This window comes from Eleginops maclovinus, chromosome 4 (genome assembly GCF_036324505.1).
Source record: "Eleginops maclovinus isolate JMC-PN-2008 ecotype Puerto Natales chromosome 4, JC_Emac_rtc_rv5, whole genome shotgun sequence".
NCBI classification, from domain to species: Eukaryota; Metazoa; Chordata; class Actinopteri; order Perciformes; family Eleginopidae; genus Eleginops; species Eleginops maclovinus.
This window is the reverse complement of record NC_086352.1, coordinates 10,130,470-10,158,196: the sequence shown is the minus strand read 5'-3', so window position 1 is coordinate 10,158,196 and position 27,727 is coordinate 10,130,470. Positions and strand designations below refer to the sequence as shown.

Here is a 27,727-nt window from a genome sequence, read left to right as displayed (position 1 = left end):
ACACAACTGCTAAATGAGTAATGACATAGACAGATAGATGGGTATTGTATTTTATTTCATGAAAAATGACTCCCAGTGGCATTCACTACCTTACAGAAAATCTGAATACATCTTTATCTTGATTCACTATAAGCTGAATAACCATTTTCAGTATTGTTTTCTGATTTTGAAGCATGTTCATCTCTGAAATCCTCATTTCTTTATTTTTTTAAATCCATAAAACTAGAAAAGCAGCAGTGTGTGTAAAAACAAATTAAAGGCCTGGATTTAAAACTAAGTAATTGACCGTTAATGTGAAAGGAAAAGTGTGAGCAGTGGAGACTTTTATAGCTGTATAGTAACAGTGTATGTGGGGAGGACACACACACACACACACCTGTCTTATTGCCCTCCAGATGCTCAGCTAACATCGGGTCATTTGGAGTCACAATGTGATGGGTTCTTCTACGGCCGCTGAATGTGCCGTGTGTTTCAGAGCCAGACGTCGTTACTGCAGCTCCGGGCTTCTCAATTTACTCTAACAAAGCTCACACACAGACAGACCAGTGGCAATAAAAGTGTTGTTGTCTATTAATATCAGGAATCTCCTGCTGTCTGCAAAAGCATCTGGTTTGGTTTTTTATACTGCTGCACTGTAAAGCATCTTTGGGACACTGACACAGAGTAGACAGGAAGAGATTACATTAATTATGAATCTGGGGAGAAGAGGAGGATATCTGCAGAAAGTTATAAATTACTAATGAAATTGTATGCTGTAAGGATTAGCTGAGATTCCAGGAAGTAACTTCTCCCGACCAAGAAAAAGCCAGGCACAAAATCCAACAAAAAAAACCCGACATTTTTATTTATACAATTGCGTAGTGTGTTCAGGGATACTAACGGTGCTGCTAAAACTTTAAAAGAACAAGTTGCTTTGGAGCCAGTCAGTATGAGTTTAAGCCAAGCCAAGCTAAATCGCTATTTCACAAATAGGTATGAAATTTGAATAATTAACTAAAGTGAATGACCAAATTGTGCCTGAAATTGTCGAACAGTTCCTTTAACCTAAGCGTGACATTGTGTTGATGGTGAGATCTCCATGGGAATCAAAGCCACATTGTTTTCAGCAAAATCAAAAATCAAATGAAGCCTTGACTAATTGACTAATTCCACAGCAGTAAAACATCTGATTCGACTTGTTTTAAAAAAAAAATAGATGACAAACACTAAATTCTTCCATCTTCCATAACACATTCAGTCAGAATGTGGGTTTACACTTGAGTATGTTAGTGATGGGAGGCCGAGCGATGTAAGTGAGGCTCTGATGGATGCCCCCGTTAAGCTGCAGCCTATCAATCAACTCCAGCTGATTCTGAACGTGGCTCCACCGTGCGCTGTGGCCCACAGGGTGGAGGAGGGAAAGTCAGCTCTTTCCTGCTGCCTCAGTATGGGCACCGACCAGTTAATCACAGATGCACAGCCTCTTGCCTCAGCACCAGTGTTGTGTCTGGGGAAAGCAACAGGCTGGATAAACAGATTGGCTGTATTTGGATAATGAGACATGCTGCTTTCTGGCCAAAAGTCCAGCAAGCCAAATCCACACATTATAACAATTTTAAAAACGTGCTGCAAAAACTCATAGCCTTTCGTTAGTGAAGTGCAGAGATCCATTTCTCTCCTGCTATTGGACTCGTATTACAAAATATCATGAAAAATGACACTCTTGGTTCTTGGTTTGATTTCCAGGTCCATAACTATCCAGGCTGCAACAACATGATCGATCCCTGACTCGATAGGTCACACGGTTATCTACTGCAGCCCTCCTGATCTCTTAAGACCTGATGGGAATTGATTCAGCTATCTATCACAAACCTGACATCTTTGTCGCCAACCCACCATTACAATATGACTCCAACACACTAATGGAGAATATGAGCGGCCCACATCAGACTGTGTATCATCAATAGCATATCCACTCTCTCAATGGAAGGTCCTTCATTCAGAGATTCAACCTTGAAGGAAACGATCCACAGAGATGGTAAGAGCATGTTGAGTGTAATAATGGAGCATCAACTACTGACGTTACACACAGACAGGAGTTGCCATTGACTAACAAACAAGTCTGGAGTTACATCACCATCTAGTGGTGACTTCAAGCACACACAGGCAACACACAGAGAGACATTGGCAAGTCAAGAGAATAAAGTTAAGTGGTGAGAGATGAACAAAGAAAGATATATTTGAGAGGATCAAATCTGTTCATTCTGCTCCCCCATCACACCAACTGTTCCAGCTATTATGATTAAGAAGCTGCTATAAATCACTGGCAAAACAAGCTGGACTAATTGAACTAGCTTTGGCTCTAACTTCTCATCTGATGCTTCATGGTGAGCTGGGATGTATTGTATGTTTTAGCTCCTGTTGTTGAACATTACCTGCTTTGCTGCATTAAAGTGTACCTTAAATCATAACACTTTAATGATGTGGTATGATATAGTCAAAAGCATATACTTTGAGCACAGAGTGTTGTGTCAGTATGTCTGCTTGTGTGTGTCTTTCCCCTCTTCCCCTGATTGTCTCCCTCAGGTGATCCCCATCCCCTAATCAAGGCCTGAGGAAGGCTGCAGTATTCCTCTTCCACACTGTGACACATGGCCTTGTCTTTGTGTGCCCACGCTCTGGCCTTTTCTTTCTTTAATCGTAATAAATTACTTGGTTAATTCACTCCAACCCTGTGTTTGCTCCTCATTGTGTTTCAGCTTTTGAGCCAGTTGTAACACTACACAGTTGAAGTCAAAAAGAGCTGCAGTAATGTATGTTGAAAGGGGAAGGGTTGCTGACCTGCTGAATATTAACCGCAGCTCTGGATGAAAACTGACACCTGAACCTTTTGGCAAAGAACCCCATCTACTGGGAGACACGAGGAACACATTACCCGGAACGTCAGGGTTTATGTGTGGAAATTTAACTCCGTTATAGGTCTCCACAAATTAGTCCGATTAAATTAAATATTCAATTATGATCTCCATTAATGGTTTAATCCATAACACGTTAGAAGTCAGAAGGTGGTGCATTCAAATGTCTTTCTTTGAGAGTCTGAAACACCGATTCAGTTTGATATATAAAATAAATAAAAGCAAGAAAATTCAACATGAGTTCATGACCTTAGCTTTACTGTACATTCATTGAAGGTTGTTGGGTTGAGTAGTGTCCATATAAGAGTTGCATTTCACTGTAAAAAGGATAAATATTGACCAGTTTACGAGTCTTAGTACCAAAATTAGTAAAATAAATCAGACTTTTTACCTGTTCCTATTTAGGAGTGATTAACATTTGAAAGGAGGGATATTTCCTATCCACCTTTCCTACTGATAAACACCTTTCATTAGAACAGAATAAAGACAAGTTTCATAAAATTCTTTATTTATAAACTTGATGCAAGTTTACAAATTACTTTACATGGTCAAAATCACCCTTGCAATGAAAAAAAAAAAAAAATGGAAACCAAACCAAAGCATGCTAACAGTGCATAACTTTATAACCCGGCCACTGCAGATAATGAAGCAAGGTAAAGAACCCAGAATCAGGCGGACTCGCGCCTCAGACCAATATGTGGCTCGCCAAAGCAGAGAAGGTTTCTGTTAGTCAGAGGAAAGGAGTCGGTGTGAGAGAAGCTGTTATTCAGTGCACTACAGACTTGGAGTGCACTATTATTCCAAAGGTCAGGTTAAAGACGTGGGCTAACTTGTTCAGATGGCACACAAATTTGCTACTTCTGTTGGGAATCCTGGTATCTTTAAAAAGGGGATCCAAGCAGCTAGGATGTCTCGTAAGCCCGTGTCTCTCATAGTATCTGACCTGGTTCAATAAGCGGCACACAGGGATCAATCCCACCTGTGCACTGATGTAGGAAACCACAAGGAAACAAATATGAAAAAACAGATACATCTAGTCTTATTACCACCCTAACCCACCACTCTTTGCCTTCAGTAGCTTGGGGAAAAACACCCATTGATATATTGACATGCAAAGTACAGCAATATCAAAGAGACAAGGGTCGATGTGTCGTGAACCCCTCATCAAGCGCAGGTTAATCTGAGGGTGAGAGCGAAAACCCTGCTCTTTCCAAAAAACTTGCTTAATTATTATTATACCATTATTCAGGAAGAGTGTGCAATTTGACAGCACTGCGAAGCCTCTCCGTATGCCAGTTGTTTTAAAATGGCCCAAAAGGAAAGATTGACACATCCAATCTTGCATTTCATGACGAGATTCAGAAGCAATCCTTAGCAAAGTCGAGTGTGCAGTATGTATTCCTGAGTTTGCTTCTCCAGAGAATGCAGGGGTGGGCTCAACAAAGTGACCAGAATGAAGTGATTAGTACATTACCGATGGTATCACAACAGCTAACAACCATGCCGATGATCCATACTCGTGTCCGGCTTTTTATTTATTTTTGCTTGTGGTGAAGTGACACTCGTTATTCGTATGCTGCAAGTATTCAGACGTGGGCTGAATACGATGTTTCAAACCCATTTCTGCCTGTTTTTGAAACACTGGTGTCGTGACTGAGGTTAGTATCACTGAGGAAATTCTAAATCAACTGAGGAATGACCGCATGAATTAGCATAACTAAGCTTTCTATGCTGGTTTTCAGGACAATATACTTAAAACAATGCAAGTAACCACACAATAGAACACCCACAACAAACGTGTAACTGCATTATTTGGAATGCTCCACACAGTTTTTCTGCATATTATTCACATTACATCAAAGACCCAGCGCGCTGAGGGGTACAGCGGCGCTGAGAGTGGTTATGAATAGTAACCAGAGAGGTGCTAATGGGAAGAGCTGGGTCCCTCCTGTGGCAAATCTGAACAAATATTTATCAAACCTACACAAATATTCTGGAAAAACGGAACAGACTCCAGTCGATCTTCCCAGGTGTGAAGCCAGAGGGTATGTGGTCGAGACTATTGCTGTGAATTTGAAACTCTGGCTGCATTTAAAACAAAAAACTAAGAAAAAAAACTAAAACAGCCATGAGGTCAAAGAAAAGTCCGAAGGAGAAAAGGTCACTTTTCCCCTCCAGACTGTAAGGACTGCAGGATGGGCAAAGTGCTCAGGATGTGAACCAGCTACAAGAACTAAGCAGGTGACTACACTGTTAAGACTAATTTTCTCCAGTACAACAAAACTCCACAAGACTGTCTTCACTGCATAGCCTTACTGAGGTTCATCCGGTTTGAGTGATTAGATATGAGTAGCCAAACCTCTGGAATGCCAGAAACAGCTGTGTGTCTACGCCATTATTGTTACGGCCGTGGTAGTAAAGAGGTGCCGTCAACTAAGGGGGAATGGTCCTGTCGATGTTGCCAATAACATGAGGATTACAAATCAATCTAAAAAAAAGAGAGAGAACAAAACTGCAGTAGTCATTAAGCTTACATAAGATCACGATGTACTTTTGTTTCCTTCTGCAAAGTATCCATGAAGCAACTCTTTCTTATTCTAAACGGGTCTTGAGAAGTTGCAGTGCCCCTGCTGTTAATAGTCAAGGGTATAATAGTAATACAGTCTTTGCCCAGTCAAAGACCCAGACATGGTTACATTATAAACAATTAAATCCTTTTGCAGAAATACAAATTTACATGTTTACACGTGGAGTTAAAATCGACTACATTACAGTGTGATCCAAACCAAACGCGCCCCTGCTTTGCCTGGTTTCTGGGTTGCAAAGCGACGACGCACCAAACCTCTCCTGCAGGGAGACGGAAAGTTGCTGGTTGTGATGATGACGTTCGTCATTATGTCCCACCCAGCCGGCAAAAAAGTCTCATCCTCCCAACCTCTGGGCTTCGAGCTTTTAAAAAGAGAAGAGGTTTGAAAGCAAGCGAGCCTCAGAAGCATGTTATTCCAGGAGGAGGGATCTTGGCATTGCAAAGTTAATACATGAGCGCAATATTACAGAGGCCGTCCATGGAGAGAAAGGGAGGTGGTTCTTCCACCAGCATTTTAAATGTCCTTCACAGCCACCACTGCAACATATCAGGGATCCAGTCTGTGGCTAGAGAGGCAGCGTCCCGCAGCCTCACACTGCCACCGCTGGCGGATAAAACCATGCTGCACCTTTCAACCCTCAGCCAGCAGGTAACCATGCTCAACGCCACCCCCAAAGGCCGAGCCTGCACGATATTTAGTCCACCGTTATCCAGGAGCGTGGAATGAATGTCGCGATGGAAGGAGATTGTATCAGACCACAGATGTACAGAGAGATAAATATTGAGGAGAGTAGCTGATGAGTTTGGATTTCATTTTCAGGTGTGCTAGTATCTGGGTGGGCACTGAACAAGGAATTTGGTTTGGAGTTCAGACTCGTGTAGAGAACAGAAATGGTTTGCGGGATTAAAACTAAATATATTGGTCGCAAGGAGAAAAATAAACAAAGACATGTGGTCCCAGTGCAGGAAAGGCAGGAGTCTGTTTTAGCCGTCCTCCTTAGGGGGTGTGTACCAGCCTGAAGGGGAAAAAACAACAAGGCATGACCATACAGTAAACAATAACAACAGTGTGGGATCAACAGGAGTCCAGCAGTAGCCTCACAGAGAAGATCTTTTATTATTTGCACCATTGTTGCCTGGCCTTTGTCTTTATTTATCACCATATCTGGTTATTAGAGAAGCAAAACACTGGGGGGGGGGAGTGTATTGATTTTGGTAAGGCTTTATAAAACATTTAGTCTGACTTTTATCTCTCAGATGTAATCTTCTGCTGCAATTAAATGTAGCTAAATATAGCCTGGCAGAAACAGTGTTTTACCTGCACGCACTTTTTGTTTCAAAATGCAGCATGGTGTTTTCAGAGGTCAAGGACAACAACAACAACAACAACACATTTGCATTAATGTTATCTTTGTCCAACAGACACAGCAGAGCTGTTCCTCCAATAAGATTCACTTTTAAGTGACAATGTTGATTTGTTTCTTGCTTGTTCTATTATCAATTTTATTTTACACTGCATTATAAATTGGGTTTGACTGGGCATGTGATGATCTCATTCTGCTCGGCTTGTAAACTGGCGAATAACAATTATAGGGATCAAAGTCACAAAGCATTTGGTTCATTTAGAAGTGTCTGAGATTGAAACCGAACGTGATATTTTAAACAGCTATTTGGTTAACAGTAACAATATACTGTATATAAAATATATACAACATAACGTAACAGCTGTTAGACAATTAGGACATTTTTCAGATGTAGATATAGTATAGTTTAACAAACGCACCCATTTACTGCTACTTTTCTAATCAACACCTTTTTAACAGCTCTTATGTCAGGTTATTATAGATTTATAGGAAATAAAAAAATACCAACACTTTTTTATCTCTGACTTCTCAGTTTAGCGGGCGGGGTTGTTCAAAATACAAATATACAGAAACAGTACACTTAGAGTAACATATATTCACACTACACTTTCAAATATAATGCTTTATAAAAACATTACAATGTCTTAGAACCATGGAAAGTATAATGGACGATGATCCTTGTGATAGGAAGTCAGCGAGTGACAATGAGGAAGTGATATGATAATTGACCGTCTGTCTTTTTAAACTGCTTTATAATTCACTATGCTTACAGTTAGGAGTATGTATGATTGCAAACTATAACCATACTGTGCTATAAACATATAATGCTTCTTAAGTATGCTCATAATAGATAATAGACATGAGCGTCACAGGAGGTGTTTCTGATCCTTCAAAGTGTTTTGGAAGGCCATTTTTAGGTATCCATTTTTGAATCAAAGGCAGGTTGTACTGTGTGTGTATCCAGGGGGCTTCCTTATCATTTATACAGATTGAGGAGTGCGATGATGTGGACTGCCTGGATGCAAATGTTGTCCGTGTTGGACACACACACACACGCACACACGCACACACACGCACACACACGCTGATGTCCCTCAGCTTTGATGCATGAGGGGGGAGATTTGGTTTCAGTAAACAAGGTCAGTAATGCACTCCGTATGAAACTGGAGACAAAAACCCTCACCATTCTTTTCGTGGATCTGAACCAGGGATTTGTAGGACTGCTGTGCTCTGGCGAGATTGTACTGGTTCTGCATTAAAGGAGGACAAAAAAGCAATCAAGCTTGGGGGTGCGCTGGGTTTGTGACAAAAGTGCAGAACAAGAAACAGCAATGACACACATTTGCCGTTAGCATAAACAAAGCAGAGGAAAAGATGACTTAAATTCAATAAATACCAATGTGTCGGATAAGGCACCTCATTACCATTCACTGAAAAGACTTAAATAAGAATTTGTACAAATACATATATGATAGAGGTTTGTTCAAAATCAACCATGAACATAAATTGCCATGAACTCTGGATATCTCAGCAAAAAGGAGGGAACATTCAGCTAAGTGTTAACATAATGACACTACCAGTAAAATAAAAGCTCAACTAACTTGGAATAATAGTTTCACCGTGTCAAAAGTCTTCCCTACTTATTTGCTCCAAAACATTGCTAATGTTTGTTTTTTTCTGCCACCTTAACTAGGACATCCTCAACCCTAACCCTAACCCTAACTGTCAGACTTTCATTATATTAATCTAGGAGCAAAATGAAGACTGGCCTATAGACCTGTCTAAAACGCCACTTGTAAAACCAGCCTGAGTCTAAGAGGGATACGAGTTTCACATGTTTACTGTAACAGACGATTTACAGAGAAGGCATTTAGCATTTTATGTAGGTACTCTCTGTGGTTGCGTGTCGGGTTCTGAGCTGTAAAAGTGTGGGAGTCTTGCACTCAACAGTGTGCCTGAATGCATCCTGTGCATACACTGAGGGACAGTGCTGCTTCCACTGCATGGGCTGTGCTGCCGCAGTGTTTGAGGAAGCCTGTGTTCACCTTTTCATACTCATGTGGAGTTGGTTCAGATTAAGTGCTTAACAGGTCATGACACCAGGTTGTTTAACGTGTGCTGACTTAATACTCTGCTTTATCCCAGGTAACAGCGGGTGATGGAATGTGGGGGTCAAGGCCATCATACATTAGTCCATAAACTGTTAATGACCCAATTTTGGTGGACAAAAATACAGAGTGCTCTGATAAAAATAGCTCCACATGCTCATTATAATTCAAACATTATGCAAAAAGAGCCTAAAAAAAGCTATGACCTTATTTCCATTGGTTCTCGAGGGGGGGGAAATCAGCTGTAAGAGGGGTGATCAATAAACCTCTAACATTTAAAAGTGTGGAAAAGACACGTCTTATAAATAAACCTAATCCCAGTTGCACATTAAGCTTAACCTGCATTTATCATATTAGGAAAGGATCAAACCTGAACACATCATCTAAAAAACAATAACACAAACTAGTTCAAGTCAAACTTTACTAAAATAAGCGTGCCTCTGTGAGCTTCTGAATACATTTCCATATTTCCTTGACTTATCAAACTCAGAAGCTGGAATAAGACAAAATGACAGAAGAAAAAAAGATAACTAACTAGGCCATTCCACAAGTGACACGCTGCACCTCCGACCCTGTTCCAATTTAATGAACAAAGTCACGCACAACAAGCCTCAGCTGCAGGAAGAGCAGCCTCTCACACAGACCAAGAAGCCCACGTCCATCATGTGAGCTCCACATTATCAAAGGGCATTTCCTGATTTGTGAAAGACACGTCGGTCGCTTTCTCACTTACTTTATTGGCTCCAAACTGCACTCTGGCTTTTCCTTTGACTAAAGTGGCATTGATCTGCATGATGACAGACTCAATGGAATAGGCACTGCTCCAACCCTGCAATAAGGAAGCCAAATGTCAACAAGAGTACGTTTAAAAATGTAAAACAGATGCAAATATATTCCAATCTCATATTATTCAGTGATAATTCACATTCATTTACCTGTTTGGTGAGAAGCTCCATGCACAGGGCCCCTCCTCCAAGAACATAACTGGAAAAGGGAAAATGGCCACTTTTAAATCAGTGTGTCCGCTTAGTCAACCCCAAATAAGAAAATGATAAATTGGGACGGAAGAAGCGAGTACCAGCTAAAATAACTCACCCTCCGGAAAGCACAGGCGAGACCACTCGGACAAACGGAGGATCAAAGGGGAAGTTATCCTGTGAAGCAGGGCCGGCGAAAATAGTCAAACAGAATTCAAAACAGTATTTCACTTTGCTTAATGCAGAGTCCATTTTACTCACTTTATATGAGAAGTTCAGTAAAATGTAATCCATTCCCTCCTTCTCCTTTAGGACTTGTAAATCACTGTGTAAGGGGCTGTCTGGATCCACCCTGTTGGTCATCAAATGAAGCAATTAGTCCATTTTTAATTATGCAGACATGAAGGAAAATAAAACACGAGTTCCAATTACTTACGTCCTCAGTTTGACGTGCCATTCGTACAGGCTGTCGTTAACAAGCTCCACTGAATAGATGCCTGAAAAACACATTTTAAAAGAGTTCTCAGATGTTTCCCAATGCAAGGTTTAGTAAACAACAACAGTGTCGATTCAATCTCCTCTTTCATTTTATAAACTGGAAATGTAATGCATGTAAGGAATGCATGAAATGATTTAACCAGTACGCTCTAATTCTTAGCAATTAATTGCAGCTTTGTTCATAAGGTATATAATGGTCACATATTTCTTTAATTAGCTGATGTAAAAAGTGAGTCAATGTGTCTATAGCCTTTACTAAAGCCTACAACGAGATGCTCACATGTAACAGTAAGTTACACAAAGATGTCCTTTTGTGTTCTGTACATCTAAAATTCCTCTCAAATACTCAAGTCTGCGTGGTAAAAAATGATGCCTTTTGTATTGTAATTATGGATTGGGAACCAACCGGTACTTATGGACAGTACATTATTCGTCAAATTTGGGCACCTGAGAGCGTTTTCTTGCTTATATGAAGCAGAGCTCTCATGCTGTCAGAGAGGGAGTGAGTCAGCAAGCTGGCGAGCGGAGAGCGGGTTTGTTAAAAACTGAACACAGACGACGAGTGCTGCAGAATTTGTAATGTGAAATGCAAAGCTGTCCAGTGCAACATCTCAGATGCGCTTCCCCTGAGACACTATGGTGTGTGTGTCACGCTATGCCCTGGCTTGGGGAAGGGAGATGGAGGTACGGACAGTTTTTTTCTTTTCTGTGGGGTGCAAAGTGAAGTTTCTGACTACTGATATACAAAGAAAAGGTACTGAAAGGACTTTAAATGTCAAAGGTACGCAACCCTAATTGCAATCCTTGATGGCACCCAACCCTAGTCAATCACACCAAGTGGATTCATTGATGAGTATTGTGTTCAAGGGTTTGTATTTTTTGCAAGGGCAAGTATTCTTTTCCCTCAGATCTGTGCCAAAGAACATTGAACCTTGTCTAAGAGCATACCTGTCTTGTAACTCTGAGACCTGTAGATCTCTCGGAGCTCCTTCATCAGGCGGTCAGACGCTTGCACAGATCCAGAAACCGCTCCCTGCAAAATTCACAACAACAATTCACTGCGAGTATAAACCTGTTGTTAGGTAAATGACAGAATAATGTAGGTTATTAACCATAAGAACTTCAGCATGCAGACAAATATGCACATTACTGAATGAAGACTTACATTTAAGTGGTCCTGCCTCTGGTTCTTCCGGATCTTCTCCAGGATGGCCAGATTCTCCTTCTCGATGCCGTCATCCTCGGATTTCTTCCCGTCCACAGGCTCCTCCTCTTTCATTTCATAGTGGTCCAGATCCTCTATGTCCTGTTGGTTCATATTTTAGATTTTAAATCCATCCCGGTTCTCAAAGAAACAAAACATGCACCAACAGCTTAGTGATCAAAGCCAGTGCCAAGTCAGGAAATAAATAAATATCAAGGACAACTAGATTACAATCCAATCACATTTAAAGACAGTAATCATGAGAACATATTAGGGGAGGATTAGAACAGACATACCAGTCATAACATATTTATATAACACTGGCATTTTTATTTACATACACCATACTAGCATGCAATACTGCCAGGCTAATTCCTCTTTCAAATGATGAGTAAGGTGAGAGGGAAATACCAATATTTTATTTTATATTTTTATGACATACCTCTCCCATCTCTTCTTCCTCTTCTTCTTCAGATGTGACCTCCTCTGTCCCGTGCTATACAAACACACACAGCAAACAAAGAATTGAATCAAGCAAGTCCCCTGAAAGGAATTCCCAGATCTGATTGTTTATTTTTCATAAACCACTTTTTATTGAACCATAACGACAGGAGGAGCATATTGATCCAACTTAGAGAATAACGTCATATAATTCCCCGCTGTAACGCAGGCTGCTATTTTAAGATTGGTTCGGAAGTACATAAAGACTTCCTTAGTTGAATATTGATGCCTTATTTCTTAAAAAGTCATCAAATACTGGCCATGTCCTGGTCGTGCAATGGGGAAGCATTTCACAGGAGCAAACTAAGCAGCCTTGCCTTTCGGTCTGGAGCCACGGGGCCCGCAGGCAGGGGCTGGTCCAGCATCTCCACATCTGGATGTTGGGGAAGGTTGTAGAGCCGACAGAGGTCACATATGAGTTTCTTCAACTGCTGCAAAAGCTGGGGAAGAGAAACCACAAAGACGAAGGGATGCAGAGTCAGATAAATGGTTTAAGATCGCAGAAGGAGCGTCGCAGTAATGCCACTTGGCAGACATGTGACAGAAACACTATTGCAGGCATGAACAAGGATAGATTGTCAAGTCTATTGTATGTATAGTAGCACAGCGCCTGTTCAAAATGTGCACATTCCAAACGGGCTGATCTTTGATTTTGCTGCCGGCAGATTTCCCAAGAATCGCTCATCCTCAATATGAACGCTTGTATCTTAAACAATGTTTACACCCTCTCAGAATGCTAAAGTACCATAGCAATCACTTGGAGGCAGTAGCTAATATGAACAACTGATGCGTTCAATAGTGTAACAGATCATATTGTAGAGAGTGATGTAGAAGAGCAGAACGTATACAGCATTCTGTCAGTTTAAGGCCTGAAAACACGTATTAACCATGTAGTTGCAAAAAAGGGAATATTTCTGAGTGCATAAACTACAAATGCTCCAAACAGACTCAGGATATGCAAGGCAGCCACATGCACACTCATGGCTCGCGACAAGTACATCTCAATTTATTATCCAAGTAATTATAGCGGTTATAATAGCAGTCATTTGGTATCGGTTAATAGACATCTCTCTCAATACACTTCACGTTTTTAGACACAACACATTTAATAAATGTCTCGTAGATCTCAGGAGTTCACACTCGCTACTGCAGTTCATGCGGTCCTCAGAAAAACACCCTCCAAGTGTGAAGTCATAGACATGTTGATCTTAAAGGTCTAATGACTGAGCCGTTTGGTCTGCTGAAGAAATGCCTGTTCGTATATAGTTGTACACGTTCAACCCATTACCCAGATGCAAAGTCATACACATTTATGCATCACATGCAAGTTGTTTTTTATGCTTGAACACCCGATAAAAAGGAAATGTGTTCTTAGGTGTGTTAACCTTGTAAATATGACACTGGAACTCAACCAGCATCAGTAAATTGTCTTTAACTAACTAAATGTAGCATATATCTTGCAAGAATGATACATAAAATGTTAATAAGTAGTAAGAAAACATTATGAACTGTAGTCCACAATATACATTTAAAAATGTATGTACTATTTAGCAAATCTAAACGATAGCTGGCTGAAATAACCAAGTTCAGAAGCTCAAATAGCTTATTTAACACAACCATTATCTTCCTCCTTCTGATGGAGCTTAACACAGCAGGCTGGATATGTCACAATAATGCAAGGGAAATTCTCCTGCTGAGAGGCAGCCTGGTCAATACTCAGCCAAGCAATTCAGTTAAGTCAAATAAAGTGTAGTCTTTTCATTATGCCATAAACAGAAATACTATGGCAGCATTATGGTTGCAGCTACTTTGTTTTAATAAAAGCACTATCTTTTAAGAGGAAGTCAGCTGTGGTAGAGACTCTGCTCAATCACTTTGTTAACTTGAATGGATCACGGGATAAAGACACAATTATATTGCTTTTTTTTAACATGCAGAAGTGATTGCGAGGTAAATAATTAGTATAGTTCACCCAAATCCCAAGGTTGCAGTTCATATTTCCAAGAGTGATGAAAATCTTTTTTTATTAAAGAAGCAGTTTTGTACAATACATAATGCTATTTTTATTATTGTATAAATAAATAAAACTATAATATTATTGTATGACAATACATATTTTAAGAATACCATGCACATTGAGACACAAATGGAAAGTTAAATAGGGAAAGCAGATTTTAAACATGTTGCAACCATCCCTGAGTTGTGTGGCAACTGTCTCCTGGGTGGGATTAATTACAACATTTCCCTTTCAAATGTATATTGTGAACAATCTATCATATTATAATCTTTAAATGGTTTGGGCGAATAGTCTCTGAGTAGCTGAGATAAATGCATAAAGTGTTGCAACTGTCCCCTGTCTCCATTATTGTATGTCTAGTGATACATTTTCACACAAAACCTTGTGTTCTGGCACATTTAGGTATTTTCTCAGGAGATCTTCAGAAATTGTACATACATCGCTTGCTGACACAGTGTAAAAAATAATAAAAAAATAACTACCAGGGTGCTGCCTTTTCTCACATCTTCCAACCTCTCCAAAACTTGCGCCAAGCTCGGGTCGTCAGAGTCCACAAACCATATTGGAGGCGTAGATGGATAAGATTCCTTAAGACATGGGACACAGCAAAAGAGACAAGTTATATCAATACATTTGACCTATATACACGAGCAGAGGTGGAACAAGTATTCTTATCTTGTACTTAAGTAAATGTACAAATACCAGTGTAGGAACACTCTGTTACAAGTTACAATCCTGCACTAAAACTGTTACTTGAGTAAAAAGCTATCAGGACCAAAATATACTTAGTACTTAATATGCAGGATGGCCTATTTTCTAATAATATGTATCCTATGTTTGCTTATGATTATTGATCCATTAATGTGTTTTGCAAAGATGGTAAAGGTGGAGCTAGTTTTAATTATTTTGTATACTGCAGGGTAGTTTATGAATGTTACTTCAGGTGTAACCAAAATCTTATGCAAGCAGTTTTTTGTTTTTGTTTGCATTTCCTTTCATTTATCCAAATCTGCAAAGCAACTAAAAGGTATAAAATAGATGTCGTGTATGAAACCTCTGCATTGTCGTGGGGTAGAAGTACAAAGTGGTAAAACATTAAATTACCCAAGTAAAGTACTAGTATCTCAAAATGGTAATTAGGTACAGCACTTGAGTACATGTACTTAGTTACTTTACATCCCTGTTCACTCGCATGCCATAGTGCTAAACATAGAAATCAGTAAATAACGTAACATTTGAAGTGGCGACATTAGCATTCAGAGTGCAGCGTTAGCTAACAGCTAGGGGCTTAGCACCACTGTAAAATGTTGGATTGTCAGAACAACAAACCCCCCCTCCCCCCCATTAATACTGCGTAGCTCCATCTGACACTGGCTTATGAAGCTACGCAAAACATGTCCCGCATAGCATCAAATTGCAGTCTTTATGGTACACTGCTACCTGGTTAGCACGTTAACCAGCTAACTTTAGCTAGCTAACAACCCTAACAAGGGAAGTGTATAAATCCCCTTACCGTTATATTACAGTGGATAATTAACAGTTTTTCCCCAGTCACATTAAACTGGCAGCTCAGCTCGTCAGGCTTCCAGTCAATGATCCTGAAACGTTCGTGGTTTGGATCAAAAATGGACTCCAAAAACTTCAGTTCGGCCTTCAGCCCCGACACCGACATCTTCCACGCATCTCCGGCTGGGCCGCTGGGGAGGGGGAGAAGTCGGGACTTAGCTCTTTTTGGGCTAGCTAAAGCAACAACACAAATGTCAGTAGAAATGTGCTTTTAAAATGTGGGCAAGAAATGACTGACTGTCTATGTAAACGTAGCTTGATACTCAGTACCAGCTATAAGCAACGTCCGGTTTAAATGTCAGCGCAAACGGACAGATTTGCAGATGAAGTTAGCTAACGTTAGCTAGCTCTCAGTTAGCGTTTGAAAACAGCGCAGTGGTTGGCAAGATGCTAGCGGGCGAGCTAGCGAGCTAGTCCGTTGTTGTTGTCTTTCCGTCTATTGTTGTTGTCTGTCTGTGATAACAACAATTTAAGGGCTCTCACTGTCTCCTGTGACCTTCTCCTTTACAGTCCCATCGAGCAGATCTTTATAGATGACTCAAACGGGGAAAGATCACACCATGTCCACGATCTGAACTTATATCCCGCTGTAGAGGGATAGTGTTTTTCATCCCGGTGTACAACTGTAGCTGGCCTCTTGTGGGGTTTAAAGATGGCGTTGTGCAACCTCCCCGTTCCCGCAGAATCCCAGCATACAGCGCGTCAACACAATATTTCAAGGTAAGAAAATAAAGGAAAGTTTACAACAGCGAAAAAAATATTCAAACAATTTAGCAAATTGATTGTATTTCTTTGTAAGGGAGAATTCCAATTTTCTATTTCCTGCTTCAGATTATACAGAAGGAAACTGATCATTTACCATTTATAGGCCTAATTTAGCCTTTTCATTAAAACAAAATTGTTTGAAAATGATAGTGTTTACTAGAAAAAGATGTTTGATGCAGTGTGTGTCACAAATCTGTCTTACTTGATAGTATGACTAAGCAGTCAGTCTTTAATTTTAACAGAATATAATGAATACTTTTAAGTCAAAACATTATTTCCAAGAACATACATGAACGTTTACAACAGTGTATAAATCCTCAAATAATTTAGCAAAATGGTTTTATTTTTTGTGTTAGGCAAAACAAAAATAATTCCTGCTTCAGACACAGCAGATTGAAACTGGTGTAGACAACATCATTTATATTTAGGCCTTGCCTTGGTACCACAAAACAGGTTTGGTAGGTATGTATGATCTTGGGTTTTGTCTTACAAGGATTTATCACCAATCATAAAATATGTTTGTTAAATGTTACTTTCAGTACAGAATATGGCCTTATAAATATTGACCCTAAATAATTAATTGTCTGTTCAGCCCATGTCGTTTTCTTACCACTTATGCATACTGGTTTTTTACAAATCTACGTTCTTTACAAGAGTTGAGGAATATAAACATGCCATAGTTCACACATGCTTTCTGTCCTTCCCCAAAAAAACAAATGAAAGTGCAGTGTTTTATCAAATCATGTCTGTAGTAGTTCCTTGCGCCCACTAGGAGGAAGTGTTGGCTCAAGGTCTGATCCACCAAACAACAAATTACAAAATGTATTGACTATCTCAATGTTTGTTGGGATCCTTCTCTATGATTGCTATCTCTTATTCAAATGTGGAAATGCTTGACTTTCATTATAATATTTCAGATTTAATACTGGGATGGAAAACATTCTCCAGGAAGCAGGTATGTTTTAGTCCTTGAGATGATTTAGACAGATTGTGTGGGTTTCAGGGAACACCACCACCAAACCTTAAAAGTACATTTTAAAAACCTTTCTCTTTGTCTGTTATCAGGCGAGATTTGCTGTGCTGTAGCCTTTACTTATGCTATCACAAGGTCTCCCTTTCGACAGTTTTGACAGATAACCTCTTTTACTTGGCCTTCCTCAGATTAGTATTCTGCGATAGACGGTTGAGGACAAAGGCAACTCATGAACATTAGTGTATATACCTTAAACATACCTAAAAACACAACTAAAATAGTCGTATATAATGGAGCATAAATTAAGAAATATGTACTAAATAATGAAATCAGTAATAATTTACTACCACATTATAACGGAGTGAATACTTTCTCAAATTTAAGGATACATTTATATCAGATCATAAAATTAAACTTTCCATTTCCACTGGGTGACTAATTTCAATTGTCACCCAGGGATTTCAAAGGGATTTCAAAGGTCTTTTGAAATCCTCGATGTGCATTTAGAGAAATGAGATGTCCTTCAACATGGCGCGCTGAAGGGACTTTGTTAATGTAATGGTTCCTCAGGAAAGGTCAAGGTACCGGTCTAGCAAACACTGTAATTCATTTTGAGGGGGTTTGGGAAGCAAGAGTGGAGGTGGTGGTGTAAAATCATATATGATAGATGTGGAGAATACAAATTGTGGCCACATTTTGTTTGATCATGTGGCCTCTACATCAATGGTTGTTTGAGGGAGGGGTACTTCCCCAGCTGCCTTTGTATATGCACTAATGTATATGTTGTTGCTTGTGCAATGAATAATGATCGCAGCCTACTTCAGATATAAATGTATGGTATACTGAAATAAGAAAACACATGAATGTTTGATTAAAAATCCTTCACTGACCAACCTGATCATTATGTATGGAGAGAAACATCCCTTTCAGTGATTTTGTTTTTTTGTTTTCACACAAGTCAATCTTTCACTTTCTTATCACATTTCTCTTAAATACTGCCGACCATGTATTGCCCAATTTTACTTTTCATTAGCAGGTCAATCAATGGGACTTGTCCTCTGCATGTGTCTACTGTATTGATGTCATGTCATAGAAAGTAGTTGCTCTAAAACATCCTGCCAAAATCAATCAACCCTCAATATTAAACGTGTTGCACCTTAACACAACATACAGCCAGTGAGAGGTTGACTTTGTACTGTCATATTAATTACCTTAACTACTTCCAATTAAATCAAGTAAATTAATCAGTGAAATGCGTGCGTAAAATACGCTATGCATATATACGTTGGACCAATTTCACCAACAGTATTTTAGTCATGCAAACGAAAGGGAGGATACAGAGAATTGAAATATGGATTGTAGACTTAGAGTTATTATTCATAAATATTTATATACATTTTAGATGGAGCATATCTTCAGGGTTGTCACAACGGCAAGTGCTAACGGTCAAAGGTCAGAAAAAACTCAAACAAATGTCTTTGGTTAATTCCTGATGGTCTTTTCAGCCGTGTTTTAAGATTGAGCATCTGACATGCAGTTTGTCACAGCGGGCCTGTGTATGCACTAATAAAGAGGCAGATTGCTGGTGTCCTCTGTGATTTATCCTGCTCTTCTGTCCTCCATCTGCACTTGACGAAAAGTTAATTAAAAACCCTGCCTTGTCTCCTCATTCCATCCCAGACAGCAAGAGCAAATCATCTCACACCATTTACAGCCTTTATGATTTCTTTATGAACAACACCATAGCTGAGGTCAAAATGGGCAGCATGGAGGCTTTACATGCCTTAAAACTCATTAAAAGATGTAAATGCACTTTCATGTTTTATTTCCATTTAGATTCTGACTTACAAATCATTGCATGTGAATAAGAGGTAGAATGTAATATTAAAATGCCTGGCTTTCCCTTTGCTCTAGTCACATTGAATTAATACTGAACTAGTGATACTGAAGCAACTGATCCCGCTCAAGTTCGAGGTGTTTAGATGTTTAGCTCTGGGTAGCCAAAGCCATTTGCTTCCTACTGCTGATTCTCCACATGCAGCAGGGCAGTTTGTCAGAGGAGACTGGGCCAATCTCACCAAGGAGGAGCGATATTCAACTTTTTTGTAGCATTATGTAACATCCACAATTCTGACAGAGATGGTAGTTAATTAACAGACAACAAGTACTACATTTGAATGCTTATTGCATCTTCTGGTTAGGTGCTAACTGAATTTCGATGTCACAGTACCTGTACACTGTGCAATAAAATTAAAGTTGAATCTAATCTACATTTTAGCCAAGCCTATACGATACAAGAGCAAAGTCTCTCTGAAAAGAGACTCTCCTGTTGGCTTTTTAATGTTTAAGCCTTAATTAAGTTCGAAAAGCTCTGAATCTGCTGAAAAATGAGTGAACGTAGAAAGTATCTAATGTCACTATTTAAAATGCATTGCATCTTAACTGTGCTGCAAGAGCTGTACATGAAAAGGTAATAATGTTTAGGACTTGCAATGTTTTAAGGTGCATTTAATATATTGGTTTGCATGGGGTTTGAAATGGCAGGATGCAATTGAGGCTTAGCCCAAACTTTACCAAATACTAACCCTTTTTACGCCACTGTCTTCCAAAACATAATTACATTAAAAAAGACACTTGTCAATTTCATGGGTCTTGGTTGACTTAAGTGTTTCTCTAATGAGCCCACAGAGGGCAATTACTTTCAAATAGTAATGAATGTAGAGCAAATGTCACCTTGAGGAGCAGTGGCATCGCCAGAAGTGTCTTAACTGTATTTTACCTCATCAATAAAAAAGTTAAAGCTATGAGTCAGGTTTGAAGAAGATATACACAGTATGGGTGGGTCACGTATTGAAAAGCATATTACATTAAATTAAATGTAGGAGGGTAACAGATGCAGCATATTGATGAGTTGTTTTTGATTGATTTATCAATATTAAGTTTGGAGACAGTGTAGTGAAAACAAAGCAACAGCTGCAATACGTGCAAGAAGAATGAGAGAAGCACCTTTAACAACATCAACTTTAATAATGTAGCACATCTTATCAATGATGCTGTGTGATGGTTTTATATCTTGGGATCAGGTTAGTGTTTTGTTCATACCTTGCTCTTAATAAATCTGTAAGATTTATAAAGTAAAAGGTGTTAGAAGAGGCAGGTTAAAGTATAATTTCATTCTGAAATGCCAATATAACAGCCTCAAAAGCAAAGACAAATTGTTTGATGGCCGTCCTTATCTTTGTAAAGTCATCTATTTTTCCTTGGTTTTACAGGGTAATAGATAACTGGACTGTGTTGTGCCAATCTAATTGGATAAGGGTTATCTGTGGAGTATCGCTGTTCAGTGGGATCTGTTGTTCCTCATGTGGGATAACCAAGTAAAATGCTGCCTAATCACATTCAAGCCAATGTCTATTTACTTTCTGGGGCACTGCTGCTCTGGCAAGAGGCAAAATGGGCTGGTGGAAGGGGTCTCGTAAACGAGTGCAGCACTGCCAATCTATCCATCCTAATGCTAATACAGTTTACGGGCCAGTGGGAGACCCTGACAGGCTGACAATGGGGGAAGGAGGCCTAGCTTAAATCAATTAGCTAAGAGGACAAATATCATCTAAATCATACTATGCCTGGAGCTGGGCAACCGGCCTGAAATGGGAGCACATGCAGGCAGAGAGTAGCACTTACTCAGTCCTGGCCAGGGTTATGATTGAGGTGCTGACAGATAAGCATACACTTACTGCATCAACTAGCTCAGAACTGAGCGGCCAGCAAAAGTTGAATTGGAGATCAAACTTTGATTAAATCATTTGCCTCATCAATCAAAAAAGTCACTGCATTAGAGTGAGTCTACAGTGTAACCACTAAACCTTTTGACATTGTGAAACTGAGCCAGAAGAGAGAATGGCTCTTATCTGAATCACTTTGGATACCTCAAAATGCTCCAAAAATTTTTTTTCAGGATGCCTAACAATGTCTAAATGGCCCCTTTTGGACAGCAGGACTGCAGGGGTGGCTTCAGACAAATTCTGTCACTTTCCTAAATGAAATATCCGACAATAATGCCCACTTTAAGGAGTGAGTGACCAGGTGGGCGAGGTCTGAACAACAATTTATATTAATTATGTTGTGTACAACCAACGACAGCCCTATTACTTCTGGATCATTTCTAAGATTGTCCCCCAGACGTCTCACTGTCATGGACAGCTGTGGAGTGAAGGGAGAGATATCACACAATGAGTGAAGGTGGAAACATATGGTGGCTGTGCTGAGAAGCTGTGTGTGGCAGATAACACTTTTCCACCAATGATTCTGATCACAGTGGAGACTTCAAGAAGTAGAGGGTCTCAAGGGGAACAACATACCATCTGCGAGCTGTGACATATCCAATTTACCTCTACCTGTCGACCAGTCTGTAACCTCTCTGTAGCTCTCACCAGGAGAACAGCGAGGGAGATTGTCACACCTGACAAGGCATACTTTCAGACTTCTCTCTAAAGTAGAACAGAAAAAGTTTATGATTTCTTAACATTTTGTTGACTAGAAAGAATTGATTCCAATGTTTATCCTGTTAGCCTATACAGTCCCTAAAGATAAGATGCTTATTTACAGAAGAGAAATAATGGCAGGCATCAGAGAAAGAGTAGGAAGTGTAAATTAAATATTGAGAATTCAGATTAATATTAACTATGTGAGCTACAGTTTGATCTATCCTCAAAAGTTTGACTCTCTTCTTGAAATGCCAAGTCTATTCTCAACATTTGAACTTAACTAATAAAATGTGAAATACAAATTCACCATTATTACTTAACGTTTGTACCGAATACTACATTTGTTCTCAACATTTCGACTGGATTTTAAAATAAAACAAAGTCTTTCTCTACTCTTTCTCCAAATATATCTTGCCCGAATACTATTATGCATTTATGCGCCTTAGGCCAACCTTTTTCTTTGGACTTCCTCCATATCAGCTTTACTGCCGTTGATGAACAGTCCAGACTAAAATATGCAATATGAAGATTACAACATACATCTAACCAACAAGGACATGGTCCTAACCTCCCCCTCTGGTCCAATGCCAAAAGAAAAGCGTTTTCATTCAAACGAATAACTGTTCCTTCATCGTTAGTCACAGTCATCAGTCACATTTTTATAGCAGGAAGATTTCTATCTGAGATATTATTTATCTTATTTAAATAAAATGTGGAACGACAAAGGGAACGACAGCATTAAAATGACACATTGAGGAAATTAATCACTATTAAATGTCTCATAAGTCTACTTAACATTCAAGGGCATGAGACATACGGTTTATTTTTGTGTGACTTGTAGCCAACATCAGCATGTCGTTTTTCTGGACATTATCAATCTTCTCATGAAACTCTTTGCCAGAATGTGAATAAGAATACGTCACAAAGTCTTATTTCACTTTGATGATGCAGCGTCTTCATTTTAAGATGCATTAAGTAAGTAGATAAGTATATTTTACATCTATAAAAAATATGTTGTGGAGATGACAACGAAAAAAAGAATACATTTAATATCACGCTACAGCCCGCAGCCAGTTAGCTTAGCATAGCACAAAGTCTAGACCAGGGGAAACCAGCTAGCTTAAGTGACACAATAACAATATGTCATTTTTTGTGTCCTTGACCATGACCAGTAACTTCAAGAGGCTGTCAATTGTGTCCAGGAAATTGCTCTGGGCAAGGAAATAGATTTTATTGATGTTTAGATGAGCTGGGAGACTTATTTTGTCACCAGGCACCCCATTTCTATTCTGTTTGCTGAGCTAAGCTAACTGCCTGCTGGCTGTAGCCTTAAATTGAACTGAAAGTCATAAGAGGGGTGTCGATTTTCTCATCTACTTCTCTGCCAGAAAGTGAAGATGCATATTGCCCAAAAAACAAACTTTTGCGCATCAAATAAAAAAAAAAACACCTTATAAAGTAGACTTTGCAGAGGCTCCATGAAATTCATGGAATAACTTTCTTATATTGCTACGATCTGTCATTTTATTTTGTATGCATTGCTGATTGGATGGATGGATGGATTGGGAATGCAATAGTATTTACTTGTTGACTTCCATTGCAATGCATTCATCATATAGAGGCAACCTGTACTATTTGTTCTGCGTAAAGTATTATTTGATGATATTACCTAATTCAAGATCACAGTATGGTGATTTATGAAAGACAGACACAGGATATAAAGCATCGGCTGTATGTCGGAACACCATAGAGCCGCTATAACAAACTATCCTCTTCGGCCTTAAGGTATTCGATTACACCTAATTGATGGATGGTTGGATTACCATTTGGGAAATGCTGTTTTACATCCAATCTGTTTCCCTTATTTTGGAGTACTACCAGCCACGCTGCCTGTGGTTAGTTGATTACCTTTGCCCAGCATCATTAGCAGCCAGTCCACACAGACACACAGCAATCAGTCACTTCACCATCTGAACCCAGCCCCCAAGGATGAGCACTCTGCGAGGATGAGAGCCTCTGTGGTCTCTCGGGCACCATGTATGACAGACAGTCTTCATCCTCCCCATCCCTCTCCCTGGAGAGTTGGTTTGATGGTAACACAGATGCCGAATTGAATCACAGAAACATAATCCTGGCCAAATTTCATTAACCCAAGGTATCCACTGAGCAACAGCCGAAAGGATATAGTGGCGTCATGAAAGCTCCAGTCACATACAGGTCGGTAAAAGCCCTCACAAAACTCTCTATTCTATAATGAAGTTTTCCAGGTACTCTGTATTACCTCCACTGTCCGATTTAGTGATTCCCTTATGGGGGTCACAATGGATTCACATGTATCCAAGTTAAGATCTCACATACTTTAAAATTGCAATAATCTGGTGATTATGACATTTTTCTTAAAAATGACTAACAACAAAGACTCAATTTATATTTGCTCTTTTTCAGCCTGATGGATAATGAGTTTCCCACCCCGTCCAACAGTGGATTAAATGCTTTGCTCCTTAAGATGCATCCTCCCGCTGGGACCCCTTTATGGTGGTGTATTACCCATCTCACACTCCTGGTCAGGCCCGGGCGGGTCATTTTCATGCCCAGCGTTGATAGCCGTTGATTGAATCTGCACAGCTGTGACCTCACCATGAGTCCCTGGAGAGGAGTTCAGCTTCCAAGGTCCAATAAGACCAGAGTTGTGCTGTCAGTTCAACCCCATCATAATTATGTCCAGCCAGGACCAATGTCTCCTGTTCTTCCTGCTCAACACAAATACGCTCAGAGGATTGAACGAAAGCATTAGGGTTTTTCATGCGGCAATATCGATACCAACGACATTATATTCCAAAAGGAGAAACAACTTCTATGATGGTTTACTTTAGGGATTGGTAACAGGTTTTATGAACAGTCGTAAACTATACCTCTACATTTTAGGGTTTTGTCAATTGAAATAATCGATATGTTGAATGTGCATCACCAAACAGCATCTCATCCCACATCTTTTACTACTCATCAACATTTTTGTTTCCCTGAATGAGAGCATAGGCAATTACTATAAAATCAAAACTGGAATACTTTCTAGAGGAACATTGATTTGCATCAGAAATACATCAGCTATCAACATGTTGAAGCACTAAATGTGGCCTATTTTATACAAGTGTTCTCTCTCCATTTTCTATTGGCACGATATCCTTTTTAATTTACATTTGTCTGAGGGCATTGAAGAGGAGGATTTAAAATAATGTGGATTTTATGACTCAGCTCACAGTCCCTTTGACAGCTAACATAATGAAGTGATCTCGGTCAACATCTATCTTACCAACCTTCTTGTTTTTTGTTTTTGAACTTTGTTTTTTTACCATCTGCTTCTTTCGTCTGTCTCTCTGATGCAGCTGTTGTTTTCTAACTGACATCTAACGACTCCTTGTGACCAAAGAAGCAGAATGAAGAGATTTACAGACAGAGACAGTTTGCATGGCTTTGCTTCGATCTGGCTCTTGTCTGGGAGCTAGACACACCTTTCTAAGCACATTAGGATCTCATCTAGGGTAGAAAGAATTGATTCTAGACAGCTGTAATTGTGGTGATGCATGTCAGTAAATAGTGACTTTGTAAGACCTCACAGTGACAAATGGGGATCAATTTTACAGTTATGTTAATAGGGAAGGACCATTGAGCTGTTTTAACATTTGAATACAAAAAGTCAGTCAGACAAAAATACGGCTGCACACACACAACATATTTGACAGTAAGCACATACACTGACCTCTGTGTGTAGGCCAAACTGAGATCTATGACCCTATTTCTGATTTTATTTCTCAATCTTTTTTTTATTTATTGTCTGCAGTGCACCCTCCCTCTGTCAGCCTCTCGGTTTTTAATCTGTGACGTTCAATTTGGTAAGCCAGCCTTTAAACTCTCAATCAACATCGGTAAAGGCTTGGATAGACAAAATGACCACAAAAGCTCCTTGACTGTGGACATTAGGAGAAAGCCACCTCTAAATCAGGCTTCTGGGGATGGCCCAGGCCTATGAATCCCTTTCAGGATTTGTGGCGTTGGGCCTCAAGACAGATGTGGTTTAACACCGCTCTCTGAGCTGTAAAAAATTGCACTGCAGAGTACATTCAGGAGATGTCATTAAGTCCTGCTCTATCTGCAGGTGTCACGGAAGACAATTTCTCCCCCTCACTCTTGCTGTATGACATATTGAACACTACACTTGGGAGCAGTCTCGCCATCATGTCTGTCTGAACACATTAATGAACTAATCTGTCTTCTCCAGAGACTATTCATTACTGATCTCACAGTCCGATGCAACAAATGTGAGCTATAGATAACCTCCCACTGGCTAGTTATTAATTTCTACATTCATCTTCTCTCATTCTTTTAGATTTTTCGCACTTAAACTATACATTAATGTTACTCAGAATCCCCATCTATACCTCAAAAATGTTGCAAATGTAGTGAGGGATGTAGCTTAATCATGTCTATAGGAAAGTTAAAATCACGTTCTGTTTGAAGTCCCACCACAGTGTCTTTGCATAAAAAAAGTGTATGAAAATGATTCGCTTGCAGAATTATTAATCAATGAACAATAAGTAATTATTTTTGTGTTCAGTGTTCTGTATAATGCATTCCTGCAGAGTTTCTGCATGGTGTTTTAGCAGATCAGGCCAACTGGAAGTGCCAAACATTGGATGCCTGCCAGTGGCCGCTGATGAACAGTTCCAGTGACAGGCTTCAAATGATCAGAGAGCTTGCATATGACACCAGCCTAGCAGAGATGCTTTTATAGAAAATACATTTGTATGTGCGTGATGTTTAGGGAACCGTGTGTGTTTAAACTCAGAGCACCAGATTTGGATCTCTGTCGAAGCACTGTTGGCTATTTTTTTGACCAATGGTGGAAGATTTAAACAGATCTACAAAAGTCAAAAGTAAGTTAAAAGATCTTTCTTTATGACAATCGATTACGGGAACTATATGTGTTATATTATTAAATGTAATAGCCTATAATTGGACAGTTTGATGCATTATAGTGCTGCTTGGAATTTTACTCCTGCAGTTGGTAGAGCAAATTCTAAATACTCAGATCATGATATGATATCTTAATCTAAAAGTAAATTGAAATATACACTAAAAACAAATTGGGGGTCAAATTTTCTGATAACATTTAGTTGAGTAGTTTAATGTACAAAGCACCATTTCAAAAATGCAAAGTACTACCTGTACCTCATAACATAGTACATAGTAAGAGCAGTTTGACTGGCATTGTCAATTTTACAGGACATGTTGACCTAATATGCTTCTAACAAGCAATGTTAGGAAGTTAACAACACACATTCAATATGTATGCACACATATACAAAAGAATACATCTCAAAAGTATCCAGAGATTGTCATCATAACACAAAACATTTTTGAATCAAGGAGCCAGTGCGATGGGTGGATCCCGCTGCAGGGGATGGATGGTGGGCAGTCAATATCTTCACATGAGGCTGTGACTCCCCGGTACAGGAGCCAAGCACTCCAGGTAATGAAATGCCTGCTTGATATATATCCCTCACAGAGTTGGATGGCAGTGGTGCTACATGGTACTGCAACAACAGCATATTCTTTGATTAGCCATTTCTCTTCCATCACACTTCCCTGGCACACAGAGAAATCTCTTACACACACTCACTTACTGTCTGACAGTGTTTCAACATGTTCACTGTCGAACTCTCATGTGGCTTAAGAGGGTTATGCTCACTTTTCATCATACCATTGCAGATCATTTGTAACCCTGGATT

The 27,727-nt window shown here is 39.5% G+C and overlaps 1 protein-coding gene across 2 annotated transcripts; it reads right to left on the bottom strand.

Moving 5' to 3' along the window:
* Positions 1-3,385: 3,385 nt before the first annotated feature.
* Positions 3,386-16,387, bottom strand: LOC134862988 (ubiquitin-conjugating enzyme E2 Q2-like). 2 transcript variants are annotated; one of them, XM_063881191.1, is made up of 14 exons: positions 16,200-16,387; positions 15,664-15,847; positions 14,633-14,737; positions 12,451-12,573; positions 12,075-12,128; positions 11,594-11,734; positions 11,377-11,461; positions 10,367-10,427; positions 10,192-10,282; positions 10,049-10,107; positions 9,889-9,937; positions 9,687-9,782; positions 8,029-8,095; positions 3,386-6,497 (listed from the first exon to the last, which is right to left on the bottom strand). In XM_063881191.1, exons 2-14 carry the CDS (start codon positions 15,820-15,822, stop codon positions 6,466-6,468), a joined length of 1,122 nt encoding a protein of 373 aa, XP_063737261.1. In that variant the 5' UTR covers positions 15,823-15,847; positions 16,200-16,387; the 3' UTR covers positions 3,386-6,465. The 2 variants fall into 2 exon arrangements, with proteins under 2 accessions (XP_063737261.1, XP_063737260.1); XM_063881190.1 differs by having other exon boundaries at positions 15,955-16,380.
* Positions 16,388-27,727: the final 11,340 nt, after the last annotated feature.

What these genes read in the sequence shown, in the direction of transcription:
- LOC134862988 (XM_063881191.1), bottom strand. Translation starts at nt 15,822, where the DNA reads ATGTCGGTGTCGGGGCTGAAGGCCGAACTGAAGTTTTTGGAGTCCATT. An exon ending in GTCTCAGAGTTACAAGACAG is followed by an intron (nt 10,428 to 11,376) that starts GTATGCTCTTAG and finishes TGTGTTTTTCAG; the next exon opens with GCATCTATTCAGTGGAGCTT. An exon ending in TGGAGCTTCTCACCAAACAG is followed by an intron (nt 9,783 to 9,888) that starts GTAAATGAATGT and finishes TCCTTATTGCAG; the next exon opens with GGTTGGAGCAGTGCCTATTC.